This window comes from Penicillium samsonianum, assembly GCF_028829775.1.
Source record: "Penicillium samsonianum strain IBT 33392 chromosome Unknown utg000009l_segment0_segment0, whole genome shotgun sequence".
NCBI lineage: Eukaryota > Fungi > Ascomycota > Eurotiomycetes > Eurotiales > Aspergillaceae > Penicillium > Penicillium samsonianum.
The window spans coordinates 1,186,423-1,203,981 of record NW_026643267.1 but is presented as its reverse complement, the minus strand read 5'-3'; the positions used below and the strand labels follow the sequence as shown (position 1 = coordinate 1,203,981).

Sequence of the window (17,559 nt, the reverse complement as noted above, 5' to 3'; positions counted from 1 at the left end):
CCCACGGTGACTTGAATTGGAAGGTGTTCTGAGGTCCAGGGGTGGTGGGAACTAGGGCATCTTTTGTGTTGAACGGGTTGAAAGGACTGCGAGAAGGAAGAGGCAAAATCTGGGGAAGAGGCAGTCGGCGCTCTTCGCCCACATCGGAGGCTCCTATGCTGGTGGTTGATTTGAAAGAACTTAAACTATGTTAGGACCATTTGATATTCAAAGCATCATAGCAAGGTGACTCACGGAAGAGAACAGCGGCGAGAGTTCTCGTTATTCAAGCTGGCTATCTCTTCATACATCGCTGTTGACATACCTGCGACGCGGATATTCGCCTACCTCTTGGGAGCACACACAGTAGCTGTACAGTAGATCAGCTAGTCGACTACTATGGCGGAGGCATCTGCGCATAGACACCTTGACCAGCTAATCCAAAGCTCGTATCTTTAACCGGCTGATGTGAATGGCAGTGCATCTGGTGGGAATCATACCTGTATCTCTCACAGGCACTGTCTGGCTTGTATCCTCGATGTATCCTATCAATGTCAGTACAGTGGAAATTCGGTTCTGAGTCAGAGGGGAGAACTTATCAGGTGACTCAGACACAAGCCTGCTCGACTTTGCAGAGTCAGGTGAATGAATTGTAGAACGAATTGCCGGGGGTTAGAGGACGGATTTATAGGCTTCTCGGCTCATCCTGTCGGGTAAGTGCTTAGTAGAAAGCGTTGAGGGACACCTCTTGTAACTGAGGCCTATCGAAACCCATGTCTTCTATGTACCGCAACTATTTGCAGCGATAATTTTCTGCCTTTAGATGCTCAGCGAGGGAGACGAGCAATGGTGGTGTTGAGGAAGGATGCTGAGTCGGTCAAGAAACGTTGGCTCACTGTTGAATCCTTCACGGCCGTCCTAAATTGAGGCTTGATCAGTTCCCCCGACCGACTCGTTGATCACTATCCCTTCTATCAAATTGACTGCCAACCACCCGCTGAAATTAAGTATAAAATCCATTCAAAAGTTGACTGCGTTGATTGACCAATGTGGTGTTCCATAACCACCTCCGTTTGCATATTCTATAAGAGACACGAAGGCCTGATCGAAACGGTACTGCCCAGATCTTGACATTCTCCTGCGGACAAAATGGATGCCCCGAACAGCTCGCCAGACCAGGAAAATGAAACAGAACCATAGCCCAGTGAATTGCCAATCCTTAGCGAGATAGACAAATCACAGGAAAATTCTCACCATGTCCCCCCGTTGGTAAGTGAAACGATTCGGCTTCAAATATTTTGGCTGACTATCACAGTTCTCCCCTTCACAGCAGGAAGCAGAAACAAGACATACCTTGGCGACTTTGCCCTTTCAACCCATTGAAGGTGCTAGCAGACCTCGGATGCGACGATCCCAAGTTCGCCTTTCCAGCAGCTCGACTTGTTGGACTCTATCGACGCCTATGGGAGTCGTGCGTATCCAAGCACATTGATGGAGAGAAGCTAGAGCAAAATAATCAAAAGTTGAAGGAGGCTAGCATGAAATTAAGCAACGAGAGAGACGGCCGCCAGCTTCTCCACGACAAGCAGCTGCCTCGACTGCTCTATATTGAGGAGGTATTGGAAGCATCACGGGAACGGCTTATTAGCCTGCTCGATGACTGGAACCACCCTTTCAGGCCCAATCTGACAGGGTTGCCGGATGTTGAAAGAGAAGTGTGAGGAATTGCCTATTCCGGATTGCCCTGTCCTATCTTGGTGACAGAGAAATACTACAAGCGGCGACGCAGTGCAGGGAAAATTACCGCATGTAAAGCAGCTATATCTTTCCGATAGTTCTTAGTAACAACGCATAAAATAGCCATTGATTCATTATCAACGTCTTCACTGCAATGTGTCTGCGAGTAAACCCGCATGTTCTGGATCAATCTCACCTGTAATTACCCGATATATTATGCACAAAAAACCGTGGGTCCAGGGATAGTGTCGGGGGCAGCACAGTCAGCGGAGAATATGTCGAGAGACTCAAATATGGTAGAGATTCCATACGAGGCCAAAGGGACAGTCGGAAGCTAGTGCCTGTTGCACCAACAGCATGCCAGGTGATTGTTTCTAGCAACTGCCTGCGTACCCGACAGAGATTCCCCAGGGCCGTTTCAACCCGCGGCAGGAAGATCAGATCCTCTCCTATAGTATCACCAGATGTCCGATCAAATAGTGCAAATCGAAATTCTATCAAGTGCACTTCTTTAGGGAAAAGGAGCGCTGACATGTAGAGGAAAATGTCGCCAGCCTGAGTAGAGATGGACAGAGGATCTGGACCCGTCCACTTGAAGGCCGACAGCTTGTCGTAAGTGGGATGAAAAAGGCATTCGATCAAGGAAGACCCTGAAGTCTCACATCCTGCAGGTTCACCCCCGTCCGAGAGGATCTGCCGAGGATTATCGGAGTCGGTGGCGAGACAGGGAGGCGGTGTCGGTATGCCAGAGGATTCATTTCAGATAGCGTGAAGGTCGAGATTCAAATCGTAGTCTACTATTGTAAGCACAAAACACCATTGAGGTAACGGGTACAGACTATCTTTGCCCGAGTCATTCATATCCGTCGAAAGCTCGCTGTCGAAGCTGCTGTAGGAAAGAAATACAGAAGTGTATAAAATAGAGGTTTAACGAGGGTTGAGAGAGATGGAAAGCTGGAGGCTGAGCAGATATTTTATTTCACTCTGATTATACAAGGTCAGGACAAACTAGGGGGAATTCATAGCCAGATGCTAAGTTATCGAATGCGTTGGATGTATCAACAGCCGTGCATCGTTGGCACCCGTCACTAAACCCAACTAAAGTTCACCAACAGTATAGACCTTATCTAGAATTAGCGCTAACCCTTAGGAGATAGCGCAGATAGATAGCGGAAAATCCAAATGTCATTCTTCCTGCCCATAAACGCTCTACCACATGGAGACTTTATCAAGGCTCAGGCTCATCGACAGAGTAGGCTTGAAGATCGCTCGCTTCCAAGGCTGAAACAACACCATTACAAAGAGCCTGAACCGCTCGTCTGCGATCCCACAATACTGATACTTGTTCATCGCAGAGCTGTAGAAGGATGTCGCTGTCGCTTACTAGCCACTCATTTGACGCTTGAAGCTGTCGCTGCTCCTCCTCGAGTCGTATTTTCTGGGCCGATTTGACGACGTAGCATTCCCATAAGCAAAAGTACAAGTCGAGCAATTTGAGGACTGGTGTAGCGAGGGAGTTATTGAGGTTTAATACTTTCATGAACTCCGCTGTAAGGGTACCCCGTGTTCTCACTGGAATCTATTCAGTATTAGTGGGTTTTTTTCATTTCCTGCCGAGGGGGTATTACCGACCTTGGGTTCGATGGTTGTGCCGTTTGAGGCTTGCTCTGGATGGTTTTCCAACTTGGGTTCATCCTCTGGAGCTTGGGATACTCGGCACTGTCTCTTGGCTGGCCGATCAATTGGGGAAGGCGAAGTGGGATGGTCCATTTTGGTCATCAAGATGGATTGGATCAGAAATTGTGCTCGAGGGTCATTTATAGCTGACAAGTCACGCCGAGGCCGCTGTCATTTCTACCAATGCTTCCTCGCCTAGGATCGACCGCACTTTTGAAAAGACAGTGAACAGTTAGCTCAACTGCTGATGCTCGATCTCCCCAGCTGCTCACCCCGAATTACTCACCGATATACGAAAATGAACAAAAGTTTAAACGTTGAAAAATATCGTCACCGAACCTATTTCCTAACGGAAGGTAGTTTGCAAGCGTACTTCTGACGCATTGAATGCTAGACATCAAGTAGAGCTCGTTGAAACTTAACCATGACATTAACTTGACTGCAAAACATTTGAAACCAAGAAAAGCAGATATATTGCGTTTGAGCATAATATTGATACCAATTGACGTTGGTAACAGCCAATCTCGCATTTTAATACGGACCTACCAGAAGTAGATTTTACTAGCTCTTCTAGGCTACCAATCCTTCTTCTTAGTGACTGCACCAAAAACGTTTGATGAGTGTTATCATATCATTTTGTTTTGAACAGGCCTCCGGATATTATTGTTATTTCCTAGATCCCACCGATCTCCTCAAAACTGCCGTCCTCCTTCCACGTACCACGAGCACGTTGACTGTGAGATATGAGGAAATCTTCCTTTTCGAGATTTCAAAGGCTTAAGCGAAAGCTTCATGAATTCAAAGATGCCTTTCTCAGTATCAGTCGATCAAAGTCTCTCCCAGAGATACATGTACCTGCCGCCGCTTCTGAATTGGAACGCACACGACGATCCGCCGCCCCGTCCCCAGAGGTGTCCCCAATGAAGATAATAGATCATAAAAATGAGACGAAAGGCACCTCGATCAGTTTCGATCCACCACCGTCAACATTCACAAAGCAGACTGGAACTAAACTCATTTTCACTTCCACAACCTGAAAGGCGAGCAACGGGCTGGTCGGGTCGGTCGTGCAAGAACACAGAGCCTTCGGATGGCCATTCCGTGCGAAACTCGTGAGGGAAGTTGAGGGACCACACTGCCTGGACGACTAACCAACTTGCGTTATTCGTGAATTCCATGGTTTGTGCTGGAGGCATGTAACAGACAGCACAATTGAAGCCGCTTGTGGTCTGGAGAAAGTCCGGATCCTCGATTTTCACGGCTCGGGCCAACCTAAATGCACCTAGGAGTTTGTCGCTAGTTTTGCTTCTTTGCCAGGCGGTCTCTTTCGGTTTCTGAGACGGCCTCTTTGGGGCACATGGCTGTGGCGACATTGTAGGACATGCTGGTTGGCCATTGATGTACCAATAAAGCCGAATCATGAGATTCCGAGTAAATCGTGACATCTTTGGCTTGGTCTCGGCGCACATCCAACATATTCAAAAATCGGCTGGCCCACACTTTTGGCCGACAGCGATGGCGCCTGCACTCAAAGCAAAATAACTGCTTTGCAGCCAATGTAAATCCCTGTGCTGATAGATACGGGAAAGGGGGGGTCAGGGACAGCTGAAAGCACAATACTCCATTTATCCGGGAGCCAAGCGGCACGGTGTTTTGACAGTGATACCCGTCATCTCCTACCCATATGCACCGCTCACGGTGCAAGGGATCGCCCAATAGTTGGCCCAATACCCATTGGAGATGAGCAGGATTCCACGACATGATGAAAAAGTAAATGTAAAAGTGTCTCGGGCCAATCGCGAGGTTTGCATGTAATCTGCTGGAGAAGATCTAGATTGTTGAGCTGGTATCTGTGATCATGTAGGGAGAGCACAATATATATACGCTTCAGAAAGCAAATAGTGGGCTTTTCATCTTGCTCTTTCTCCATTACATGCCCGCGCAGAAGAGGTTTGACTTAGCTAGTTCCCAACACTTCTCATCTTGTTCCTAGAAAGCGGTGATTATTTCCTGGGAGCTCTAGTCACATTCGTCAGGGACACGCGCGAGACATACACAATAAGTGGGGATACGATGTGCGGGACTCACATGGTGCATCTGGGTTCACTGGGATTTATAAGTCACTCTGCCCTTACAACTGGGCCTCAAGAAAAATGATTCCTAGCAGTGTATCAATAGAGCCCGAGAAAACGACATTAAGCGCGAACGTATCCCACATGTCGTGTCCAGAGCCTTCAGTCATGAAGCAATCATGACCCAACACGCCCTTCGAAATGCCCCTAGGCGACTTGCAATTTGCCAGCTATGCCATTCCGCAAATTCATGGTCCAAATGCACAGCCCACCAAATGCAAAGAGTGATTCAGAATGAGACATCCTTCTTGCAGCCCACTGATCAGCGGTATAGCGGTATAGCGGTACATACTGCATCACAGTGCATTCTTCGACGTTTCGATTGTTTCAAGGGAGGAGTTCCACGTCAGCAGCCATGACGTGATGTAAGTACAGATCTCATGATGATGGCATATAAAGCTGGCGAGGGAACGCTGCGGAGATTGCGCAACATCAATACCCATTCGAATCATTTTCTGCCTTTTGTCATCAGCTCAATGTTCTTTATACTGCCTTGGAACCCATTTGCTGTCAGCGGGATCCCTCACGGTGACCCTGGCTTCTGTTGCGGGATGACGAAAAAAATGCACTGTGCAAAAACTCGATCAAAGTTGAAGATACCAAGATGGGCCATCAGAAGCTGAACACTCTCGCCAGACAGCCGTTCGACTCGCTAATGTTGCAACCGAAGCTCTGTGATATTGTCAAAGAATTCCTCTGCGCGAGATGGCATCGACAACGACAGGCCGACCGAGTTGGCCGGCAGTGGTATGAAGCAGCCGTCCGCAACCAGGCGCGAGTGAGACATGATTCTAGGATTGCCTCTCTATCAGTCATGGTACACCTGGGCCAGCGTCAGATATCGTCAGCCTCCAGGCGACGCCCTGCATCAGACAACACTGACCGGTCACCACCTCACGAGCTCAGACAAGACCCGCCGATGCCCCTCTCAACCAGCTCCGAGCCGGTGCAATCAATCAATCCCTTTGTCACCGCCGAAATACTGCGGACCAACAGTGTTCCATGGCACGTTTCACCGGCTCGACCAGCTATCCTGACATCGGTCGCTAACATCTGGGCGGATGTCCAAGACTCGACGCTTCGGAAGCTCAGCTTGAGTGAAGAGGTCGACAACATCCACTGTATGTTTTGTCTGACCGAGGATGAAGATCTTGCAAATGAGCGTGTGATTTTGCGTTGTCAGTGCAGGGCGCTTTCCCACCTGGCCTGCGCGGAAGTGTGGCGGAAAAGCGAAGTACAGGTTTTGGCACGTCATGCTGTGTGTGGTAAGTACGGCTGATTCCGATTATTCAATGCCCGGGATGCTGATGAATACAGTCGAAACGAAGGACCTTTAGACGCCTTGATTCGCCCACTACGAGTCCAATCGTCGGATACCGAGACACGGCATGTCCACACGGCAAGTAAACCGTCTCCCGATAGAGAACTTGCCACTATCAGGAATTCATCACCAAATGACCCGAGTCAGAGTCAGCCGCATCAGCGGTCAGTGGGATACCAAGGGATATCAGTCGAGCAGAGTGTGGAGAATGGCCCCCGTCGGTCTGCCAGAGTAGCAGGAGCTTATCTACCGAGAGACCCGTCTACCTCTGCACCACTTCGCCGGTCAGCACGACTAAATTCCACTCGGCGTAGGTGATCACATTTTACAGCGGAGGTGTAACGGAAATTAAAAATTAGCAAAGTGACTGTCAATCACACGTGATTCCACATGACCAGGCACTCGGTATTGGGGTCAGCAACAGAGAGCATAGCTGTGATATGGATATTTGGAGCAAGCTTAGCAGCTAAAAGAATGAATTCCTGATCATTAAACCCCACAGAGCACCATGCGACCGTTTCATCTTTGCAAGTGCTAGATGTCAATGCACCCCCTAAAGCTATTGGCAGTTTGAAACCGAGTCCCTGTAGTGAAAAGTGCTGGTAGCATGGTGCATAACGGCGGTGACCAAAGTAAATGCCGACAGTGATTTCAGCCTTGAGCCCGAAGAAGGATCTTGTTGGCAGAAAAAACAAACTTGTGGGTCGGCAGGAGAGTCGAGACAAATTCTCCTGCTTGTTAATTTGACTCTGGAAATCAATAAATTATACATTGGTAACCTCAAAAGCAATTTCAGGAGCCGTGTATCGGCAAAGAACCACTCTTTAGCTCCTGAGTACAGCGTCTTCCGGATGAATAATTAAGATCTACAATAACTACAGTCCACTAGATATAAGACGTAGCGCGAGGAAGCAAAAGAGACAGGCTTCCTCGCGTTCAGGGGAACCCATATGCATCCCGTGGGCCCCGCAGATAATATCTTCATTCATGCTGCATGCTTCATGTATATCCCTGACAAACTGGACCAAAGCTCCCGGGAACAAGAGAGCTCCCAGGGCCAAGATGTACATTCCCAGCTCTGATGAAGCAGTCAACAGGAAGGTGGCTTTCAATCCCCTAGGAGGATGCAATCATGTTCAACCATGATATGACGCGGTGCCACGCGCACCACCTTTTATTCCTACTAGTATGTTTGGTAATCAGGTGTTTCACTAGCAGAAGTTGCATAGCCAGAAGCAAGACATGTCTAGATTCGAAAGCAATTTCATGTTTATTTTTGCTCAAACTCGCTTCTATCTAGTAGAATATAAGTCATTAACTAGCCAATCATTAGTACAGTAAAAATGTGTCCAATCCAATACGACCGAATCTATTTGATGTATTCGGCCTTCAGTTGGATCTTGCTGCAGCTGTTGGGGATAGTAGCGTCATAGTAGCGGTTCAAGTAGAACAGCTGGGGCGCATTGTGGTACCAGTCGCAGACTATTGAATGTTAGGACGAGATCGCCTTCTGGAGAAGAGCAACGATGCTAGGGTCTTACCGAGCCATCCACCGAAGCCGCTGGCTTCCGACCACTGGAAGTTGTTGCCCTTGAGTGAGAATCCATTACTTCCTTGGCCTGCGTTAACCAAGATCGGATCCCAGGCTGGATGAAAATTTCGTTAGCCCGTATTCAGATTAGTATGCGACTTTCCAGAGGGGGTTATTCACACGCATATTTGGTGTCGCCGGTGGCGACGACTCCCCGAGGGGATTTAGTGTCGAAGTCGAAGAGGGCTTTTGTGCCATTCAAGCAAACAGAACTAGCATTATTTACATACTTGGTCAGGACAGCATCGTTGAGGCCTGCGCCCGTGTGGTATGCGAAAACATAAAGGTTGTTGTGCTCTTGGTTGGTGGCGCCGCTGGACTTGAGGCGGAAGTGCTTTGGAGAAGAACTGGTGAGGGTAGCGGCGACGGTAGAGGCAGTCAGCATGAAAAGGGTTGTAAGGGACTTCATTATGGAGGCTGGCGAGAGTTAATTGTGAATTTCAGTTGGGAGTTTGAGTGAAGTATGGAATGAAGTAGGGAATTGAGTTGTGAATTAGAAAGTTCCTTGATTTGTTTTGGATTGAAAAGCTGATCAACAGCAGGGTGCAAGCAATATTTATGTGCACGGATTGATTTCGATGGTTTTGTTTATTACAGGTACAGTGAAGATACAGCACATCATCAACATATATACCATATTTTCAGCTCACTCTTTGAGAACTTGCTTTTTACTAAGGGAAACTGAGTGCGAGTCCCATTTCGAATACATTCATCCAGTCGGAAATTCAACTTTGGCTTACGGTGAAGATGACCCGGAGGACTTCCACAAGAACATGAACTGCAATTGATGAAGTCGATGGGGCTGCTAAACATGGTTCTATACATTTACTAACCACTGCCCCTGTTATTGGTACAGACAGTGTTGAATTGGCCTTCTGGGAAAGATTTTGATTTAATTGATAGAATTTGATTGCATTTCCATCACCAACATTCATTCACCGCGATTATTCACCGCGTTTACCCTCATTTAGTGCAGTGCAGTCCATTAACATACTGTTCATGACAAGTTGACGGTCTAAATATGGCAGGCCCCAAAGAGTTCACAAGATAAAAGACCGATCAGTTCAACTCAATTTCTGCCAATCCTTTTGTCCCATACATCTAGTCATAGGGGTGTCAGGCAGATACGTAAAGTGTAAGCGATGAGGTGAGTGGAGATACTATATGCAGGACCTACATGGTGCATGCGGACTCCCTGAACTTGAAGTAGCCTCTCTCTTTTGTTAACGCTACGTCTTGTATCTAGAGTCGATTACATGTACATAGTTGCTTTTGATAGTAATCGCTTACCTTGAGACGCTAAGGAACATGCCTTGATCCCCAAGTGTAGTTAGAAGGCTCCAGAGGCTACGTCGGATTTCCTGAGGGCTAGATGGATCCGGGAATTGACTCACAGTCAAGTCACTCGCCGATATGGATGAGGGATTTATAGACTGTCGGGACATATCCCTCTATCAGAACAAGCTGGCGTCTGATAGATCACATTTCTGTTTATGTAACCTTGCGCTAAGCTGCGGATCTGGCGTATGGGATTCAGGGGTATTCTGAACCTCGCTGGAGATCGACATCTATCATACACGAATCAATCAACCTTTGCTTTGGAAGCATAAACTGTTCACTTAACTGTGTACACGGTACCTAGCTGGTGATACCAACACAGACTCTACCATTCTGTGGAATATACGACATTATTTTAGGGCAGCCTCGCTAAAAATAATCACAACCCATCTCTCTCTCTTTAAACAAGTACACGATGTTCATTTTCACCATCACAGTCCTACGAAACATCCCTGCCATTTGGAGCATTTATATTAAGCTTCCGCGAACCCTTTCCATTGAGATTATAGATAATGTCAGCTGATTGGGGCTCTTACATGAACGAATACCATATTTGAGGTCAAAGATGTCACTTGACCGACATTATAAGATGCGTAGAAGCTGACAACTATCAAGTATTCTAAAAAGAATTCGCCAGCGCAGATCAAGAATTGGATCAAGTCCCATTATGAGAAACAATTGCATCTTAATCAATAAGAACCAGGTTGATCGTCTCGTTTGCGGTAAATAGAGATATATGCATGTTCGTACACAAAAGTTTCAATTTTCACACATTCCTCTTAGTATACAACGTTCGGATTCTTCAAAAGATATGGATATACTGTATTGGGATTCCTTAATCCGCTCGTAGTTTCACGGTGAAACATGAAAAACACGGACCGTGGTAGGGCCTGCAACTATCAGAAGGTTTTCCGTTACAATTCGAAATCCGGGGACTTACCAATCCTGTTCAACTTGTATGCTTCTTCGTATGACTTGACATGCATCATCTCCATGGCGACGACTTTATCCGCTTTCGAATGCTGAATCTCGCGGGTATTTTGGAAAGCAGCGTCCAAGCGCTCTGGCGTAAGTGATGTGAATATGTTGGCCAGACGCAAGGCCAAATTGGCTATACTCTTGTCAAACACCATATCAGCCTAAAGATCGATCTACTTACTTCTGTCCAGGTTCCTCTCCATGTTGGTAAGCTGATAGTGCCCTAGTAGGTTAGTAAGAATATTAGCTTCTTTCAACGAGGCCAGAATTTTTGGCAATAACATCGGGTTGAAAGCTAGAAATGCCCGTCGGTAATATCCCAACACTTCTAAATGGCTTTCAATTCTCAGGGTCCGGATCTTCATGCTGGAAACACGGATTTCTTCGCACTGAAAAGCCATATGAAGACTTAGTATCATAGACTGTAAATGGTGCATTGAAACTTCGGCGCCAAATAGTGGCGATTCTTTGAGCCGGGATGCCATCGTTGACAGAAAGACTTGGTCGCGGGTCCAGATTTCCTTTGTTTCATATCCCTCAAGTTCATCAGCCCGAATGCCCTCGAAAACTTGACAAATCAACGCGATGCTTGCCCTGACTCCAAACGGCCGGAATGGAGGGTACTCGCTTTGGAAGCATTCAGCTAGAAAGCTCGAGTGAGGGGATGTATTTTGCCCAAGAATGAACAGAATATATCTTGTTTGGAGCGATATGTCTTCCAATGTTACTGTGTGCAGGCCGTCAGACTTGGTCAAAACGTTGCGCACACTGATCAGCCACCCTTGTAGCTGACTGCGCTGCAAGACACAGCTCTCTTCCCAGTCACAGTCGCGGCGACATATGACCTTCCACAGAGCCCCTACGTCCGTAGGAAGCATTGAGGAGATGAAAAGGTAGCTTAATACCAACAAGAGTTGGTGGGTCGTATGTGGGCCGCAAATATGTCTCCTAGATATATTTAGGTCAAAGTTTGGCCGCGGAGGCAAAGAGGTCTTGTTGATAGTTAGCGTCGTAGTCTAGATTTCCTCGTAGGTTGGGATCGATTACCGGAGGGATCATTTGGGAATAGAGCTCTGTTGGTTGAGGTACTGATGTGCTCCGCGGCCATTCAAATGTATTTTCAACATATTTCGGTTGGGAAATCGAAGCTTTCTCCGCATTCGCAGCCGCAATACTCTTTAGTGAGGTCTCGTGAGGTGCTAGATTACCCTGCTCAGAATGCATTTGAGTCATGTGCTTGATATGTTCTTCGTTTGTAGGCTCAATGGCGTGTTGCATTTCCTCAGTTGTACTTGTTTCGTGATGCAAATACTGTTCGGATTGCGTCTCAAAAGTCTTCCATGGAATGTGGTTATCGTCATATTCACCCTCCTGCTCTTGCTTTTGCCGCTTTGGTTGTGGCTCTGGAAGAGCACGTTTTTGGTCTGGCATTCTCGTTTCATAGACGCACAACGAGGATTTACCACGCTTGAGGCAGGTTTGACAATGAGGAACTTCACGGTTGCATCTAGTTTTCGAATTGTAGCATGGTCGACAGGAACGAAGAGGAGTTGCGGAGGAATCGAAGGTTATAATGGGGAAGCGGTACGCCATTGCTTTGGACCTGTGAAACAAGATGTATAGCAGCTATTTGGAAACGTGGGTACAACAACTGGTGGCAGACGATAACTCTGGTATGCACTGTAAGAAGATATGTCGAACAATCTTCTCAGGGGGGTATCTGTATTGCTGCCAGGCGATGTTGGTACTGTAAGGCAGAGAAATGAGTGTACAAAAGTGGTGACCGTAGCGCAATACGTTCGAGATAATGAAAAGTTATATGGGTAGAAGTGGATCCTTAGATGGAGGAGGAGAAACGCTACTTATAATGCCTGTTGTCTCGTAAATTATCCTATGTTCAAATATGTTGCCAGATTCTTGATGACTACAGTCGGATTGTGGATTCAGGATAAGCTCCTAGGAAGTGCTTCCTTCATCCTAGGAGTAGTCGAGATATTAACCCAAGTACTAGCCATCCATTCTAAGAGCTCGTAATGAAACCTTGGGAATGCCTCGCAGAGATGTAGGGGATGCTGGTGGTTGGGCTGTGTCATACGCTAGCTGGCCGAAAAAGCGCAATGTTTGGTCAGCGATCAGACATCGGAACTGACAATATGCTCGAGCCCTGACAGGAGGAGTTCCTCGATATTAAAAAAACCAAGACCAGTATTCAGGGACTTGCATTGCCTATCCTGGGAGTTGCTCCACCTTCCCTGGGCTCGGATCTCTGCTGCAAGCTAAAGTTAGAGGTCTGAAATATCTTTTGGTAGGAAGGGGGGATTGAGAACTGTCGAATAACTAAACCTCTTCTGTATACTATTACACTCAGTAGTTCCCCTCTGTTTCCTTCATCATTTTCGCCATGTCGCTTTAGCCCAATTCCTAAAAGCCAAGTGATGAAGGAGAGGGGTCCCCTTCCACCACCCTTCGTAGTAGGTACGAATCTCAAGCAGCCCTAAAAGCTCATACATCGTTTTATGAGGCCATTGGCATGCATTTAGCTTTGATTTTGCTAAAGAAGAACTATGTGAGATCATATAAATGGACCGCTCCTCTCGCTAAAGCAATCAGCAGAGCGTCTCGATCTTGGTTAGGCAACTAAGGCAAATCCTTTGCTGCTGCTGTTTTCCCCCTCTAGAGAAGCTTGTGGCTTCCTATTTATTGACACCTTCTTTCCCTAGGATGTCGGATACGCTTAACCGGAGGAAGAACTGGCCGGCCCACCGGCACCACGTTGGTATAATCCAGCTATATTTCAATTCTTTTAATTTGAACTGATAGCCGCACAACTAGTCTGGGAGTTACTATTTCAGGACATATGATACTTATTGTCAAGGCTATCCAGATATCGTTCCCTGCGTTACTCCAAGTCGTAAACCAGACTACGTATTCCATTTTATCTCAGAGCCTGCCACCAATACAAGGATTTGAAGGCAACCTTCATCCTCCCCATGAATTTCGCACGGTGAATGGCCCTCTTTAGTTGTTATCTACATTGGTTCAAAAGCTTAGCCCTACGGTATCAACATATCAATTATCGATGAAATAAGAATCAAATACGATTGATGTGTCTCAAGAATGCACAAGAACTAACTTGCGTTTGTCCAATTTCTTATTTTTCCAACTGCAAGCCTTTTTGAACTGGGGACGGAGGCGCGAAGACGATGTCAAGTTACTTCGCAATTTAAAGTGTGGCCATCAATCGACCCACAGGCGGTGTTGGGTGCTCTAAGAACCTCTGAGCCACCACTGAGCCAGACCTGAGCCAACCCTGAGCCAACCCTGAGCCTACCCTGAGCCAACCCTGAGCCTACCCTGAGCCAACCCTGAGCCTACCCTGAGCCAACCCTGAGCCTACCCTGAGCCTACCCTGAGCCAACCCTGAGCCAACCCTGAGCCAACCCTGAGCCAACCCTGAGCCAACCCTGAGCCAACCCTGAGCCAACCCTGAGCCAACCCTGAGCCAACCCTGAGCCAACCCTGAGCCAACCCTGAGCCAACCCTGAGCCTACCCTGAGCCTACCCTGAGCCTACCCTGAGCCTACCTTGAGCTTACCCTGAGCCAACCCTGAGCCAACCCTGAGCCAACCCTGAGCCAACCCTGAGCCGCTGAGCTTATATAATCCCACATGAGGGGAAAAATACCGTGAGTTCCCCGCATTGTATTGTCGTACATGATCATTCAGCACCATCCCAACGCCGACGTGTAATGTATGGTAAAATTGAACATACCGGAAGAACTGTGTCGTAACTCTCAGTACGCAGCCCGGCGTTCCATGTCATTAATGGGCCATTCTCAATATTGGCTAGTCCGGGCACCCAGCGTCTGGGTACCCTAGTTCGAGAGATTGGGCGCGTCGAGAGTTTTTTCAACCTGAGAGCCTGTGCGCCTCCGTACTCGGCTTTGGTTTGACCAACGCCATCATCCGTTGAGATTGTACCATATTAACAGGAAGTATACTGGATTCAATATCTTACAAAATCTCAAAATAAATATCGTGATGCCCGATCAATTCCAGAGCACCGGTCCCCACAATACCACCTCCTGTGCGTAGCGGCGACGGATCATTTCAGCATGTCTTCGACTATGCATTTACGGTATTCATCGTCCCCACACATAATGTTTTAGATATTCTAGACGGTTATATCGGTAATGTCTCAGCGTTGATTATGTCAAGCAATAAGAACAATGGGGAAAGATGGCCGTCTTTTCTTCAAAGTTGTGCTGTAGTACACTTTGATTGACCCCTTGCTCCGCCCGGGGAATTCTCGTGAAAATTGCTTGACCACCTCTGACCAAGCGAGGTTTTGCTCGTCCCTTAACTTCATTAGAAGGTGATCTTCATCCACAGACCACTTTAGTCCCTTTCTTGAAGAGGCGTGCTGCGCATCAGTCACTTCAGTGTTCAAGCTCGTATGACCACGGTCGTCGGTTCTACCGTCACATTGGTTTGATGGAGAAGCAACAGCGGCGCTCAAGGGCGCAGAAGCGCAATGAGTTAACGCACCCTCAAAAAGCCAGGACAGGAATTGTAGTCGGTCTTCGACTGAAAGGGCTGAGAATTGGGCACGGACTGTGGTGAAAGAAATGCTCTGACGATGACCCGAACTTTTCTTGGACCGAGTAGAGCCAATTCTTGTATGCCTTTCTCTCGTACGCGAACCTTTTTTTATTTTTGAGGCCTGGCATTCACTGTCCACCATCCCCTTTGAATTCCGTCTGCGTTGGAGAGATGAGACTTTGTTCTGAGAGCGAATAGACTCCGCGGGGCATTCTTCCGGGTGCGTTGCGATGCCGGCGATACTCATAGTTGTTTGAGCCCGTCCGGCAACCGGAGATGCATGGTCATTAAGGATTGCAGGATCGACAGTTTCAAAATTTAGAAGCTCTCCATTCTGAGTAGGGATTCTAAGATCAACACTTTGAGGATGCTGACGGGCAAAATCGACAGGATCCGAGTCATCCAACCCCAAGTCGAGGAACTGATGCTCTGTTTCCCAATGGATATCATCGGCAAAACTTGTAAAAGCGACGTCATCGGCACCAACTATGCTTTGTGGTTGCAAGATGTTCTCGAAGTTGAGAGGCTCCGGGTCACTAACAGCTGAAAGTGTCTGACACAAGCCCTCTGATTCTCGTCGAGTGGGTGGAGCCTCGGAATCCAACCCATCTAAGCAGACCTCCGTCGGCGGGCGGGCAGGAAGGGGGTGTCGCTCAGGTTTGTGGGAATGAACTTTTTGGCTCTTTGAGCCATAGTCGCTAGAATTGGAGCTTGGCGGGGTGGTAGTGATCGAGACCGGACTTGGGTAGCGACAAGTACCGGGGGGATCGCGCAATGGCTGAGCTTTGTCTTGGAAAGGGTTCCATGGACGAAACGATTCCAGGCGAAAATTGGTGCTTGACATGTTGAGAAAGGTGGACAGCCAGAAGAATCCTGCAGATGTAGTTTTGAACCTGAATAAGAATGGGGCGGTGAGATATGGGGGTTTGGGATACAGAGCAGGGGCGAGGGGGAAGGGAGAGGGGGTATTGAAAGGTTTCTGTCTGATTGAGCTTTCGAGGAGGATTGCCAACTCCTTTATAGACGAGGGTTGCCTTTGGCGGCGCAGAGGATTCGGTCCACCTCCTTCAATCCGAGTTGTTTCATCCAAGGCGTGGAGCCACACAGATTGCACAATAAGGGGCCAAAGGCCATCGGCAAAAGCTTCTGCGCACCTCGGTGGCGTCCCATTGTAACCTGGTTCCACAGTGGTCGTCAGCCTGGCCTCCAATCGATGGTCAGGGGCCGTCTGTAGAATGGACCATCGTCGGCCTCGTGACGCAGTACTTGGCATCGATTGAGACCAGGCAAGGATGCGGCAATTTCGCCATTGGTCCGTATAACGGCATTGTTGTCCGGAGTCTCGTCGACCTGGTAACAACGGCTAAGAGAAACCGACTATGACGACAGTCTTACCCCGAGGCACTCTCGAACGAGCGGACCAGGGTGCACCTTCAGCACTGGGGGCTGTACAATGTAACCTCGCACGGACTGTGGCAAATCAAAGCGTGCGTGTCGAGGATTTCCAAGACACTGTTTTCCGGCCGAGCAAAAATGCCAGCAGAATGAGCGAGGCGCTCAGCGAGAAAGGCTCGCAAACAACATGTGTTCTCGAGAGCTTCACAGTACAATCAAAGTAGGCGAAAATACTAGTATCATATCACACAGGATGGCAAGGGCTTCGTGATCTCGAAGCATCAACTTGCAAGGGACCGGTCCGCGTTGCAGGCAACGCTGGCTAGAACCGGCTGAGCGGTGGATCGAGCGACATCTCCGGTGAAATGAAAGGGGCGATGCATCAGGTGGCGAGCCAGTGCGTAGAAGTTGGTGGGGACCGAGCGAAAGGGGGTCAGACAGGAAAAAGAAGAGAATGTGCGTCGACAGAGCTGCGAAGTGAACGAGCGGTGTTTTATAGATGGAGGACAGGTTGAGGGGCGGTAAAAGCGGCCAGAGGCGGCACTAAACCCGAACGGGAGTGCGGGTGAGGGCGCCAAACGCAAAGGGGCAAGGGGATGGCGGAGACGGGCAGGCGGTCGAGGGCGGCAGGACGGCGGTGCAATGGGAGCCGTTTCTGGCCCCCCGCTCACCGTGTCAAATATTACTTATATATACCTTTAGAACTTTAGTGACTCTTACTTAATTATAACTTAATAATACCTACGAGTAGACTAATACCCCGGTATAGATCTCCTCGGCGCTCTATCTAGTATCGTTCCTCGATACCTT

The 17,559-nt window shown here is 48.1% G+C and overlaps 5 protein-coding genes across 5 annotated transcripts; all 5 read right to left on the bottom strand.

The window, feature by feature from the left end:
- Positions 1 to 4,376: 4,376 nt before the first annotated feature.
- On the bottom strand, positions 4,377 to 4,766 carry N7471_013466 (uncharacterized protein; the record flags this gene model as incomplete). The annotated part of the gene is made up of 1 exon (XM_057286185.1): positions 4,377 to 4,766. The coding sequence occupies one exon, from the start codon at positions 4,764 to 4,766 to the stop codon at positions 4,377 to 4,379; it is 390 nt and encodes a 129-aa protein (XP_057129510.1).
- Positions 4,767 to 8,215: 3,449 nt separating this feature from the next.
- Positions 8,216 to 8,846, bottom strand: N7471_013465 (uncharacterized protein; the record flags this gene model as incomplete). The annotated part of the gene is made up of 3 exons (XM_057286184.1): positions 8,216 to 8,328; positions 8,388 to 8,492; positions 8,558 to 8,846. 3 exons carry the CDS (start codon positions 8,844 to 8,846, stop codon positions 8,216 to 8,218), a joined length of 507 nt encoding a protein of 168 aa, XP_057129509.1.
- Positions 8,847 to 10,689: 1,843 nt separating this feature from the next.
- On the bottom strand, positions 10,690 to 10,956 carry N7471_013464 (uncharacterized protein; the record flags this gene model as incomplete). Its single annotated transcript, XM_057286183.1, has 2 exons — positions 10,690 to 10,886; positions 10,935 to 10,956. 2 exons carry the CDS (start codon positions 10,954 to 10,956, stop codon positions 10,690 to 10,692), a joined length of 219 nt encoding a protein of 72 aa, XP_057129508.1.
- Positions 10,957 to 11,716: 760 nt separating this feature from the next.
- N7471_013463 (uncharacterized protein) lies at positions 11,717 to 12,184 on the bottom strand (the record flags this gene model as incomplete). Its single annotated transcript, XM_057286182.1, has 1 exon — positions 11,717 to 12,184. One exon carries the CDS (start codon positions 12,182 to 12,184, stop codon positions 11,717 to 11,719), a length of 468 nt encoding a protein of 155 aa, XP_057129507.1.
- Positions 12,185 to 14,965: 2,781 nt separating this feature from the next.
- On the bottom strand, positions 14,966 to 16,627 carry N7471_013462 (uncharacterized protein; the record flags this gene model as incomplete). Its single annotated transcript, XM_057286181.1, has 1 exon — positions 14,966 to 16,627. The coding sequence occupies one exon, from the start codon at positions 16,625 to 16,627 to the stop codon at positions 14,966 to 14,968; it is 1,662 nt and encodes a 553-aa protein (XP_057129506.1).
- Positions 16,628 to 17,559: the final 932 nt, after the last annotated feature.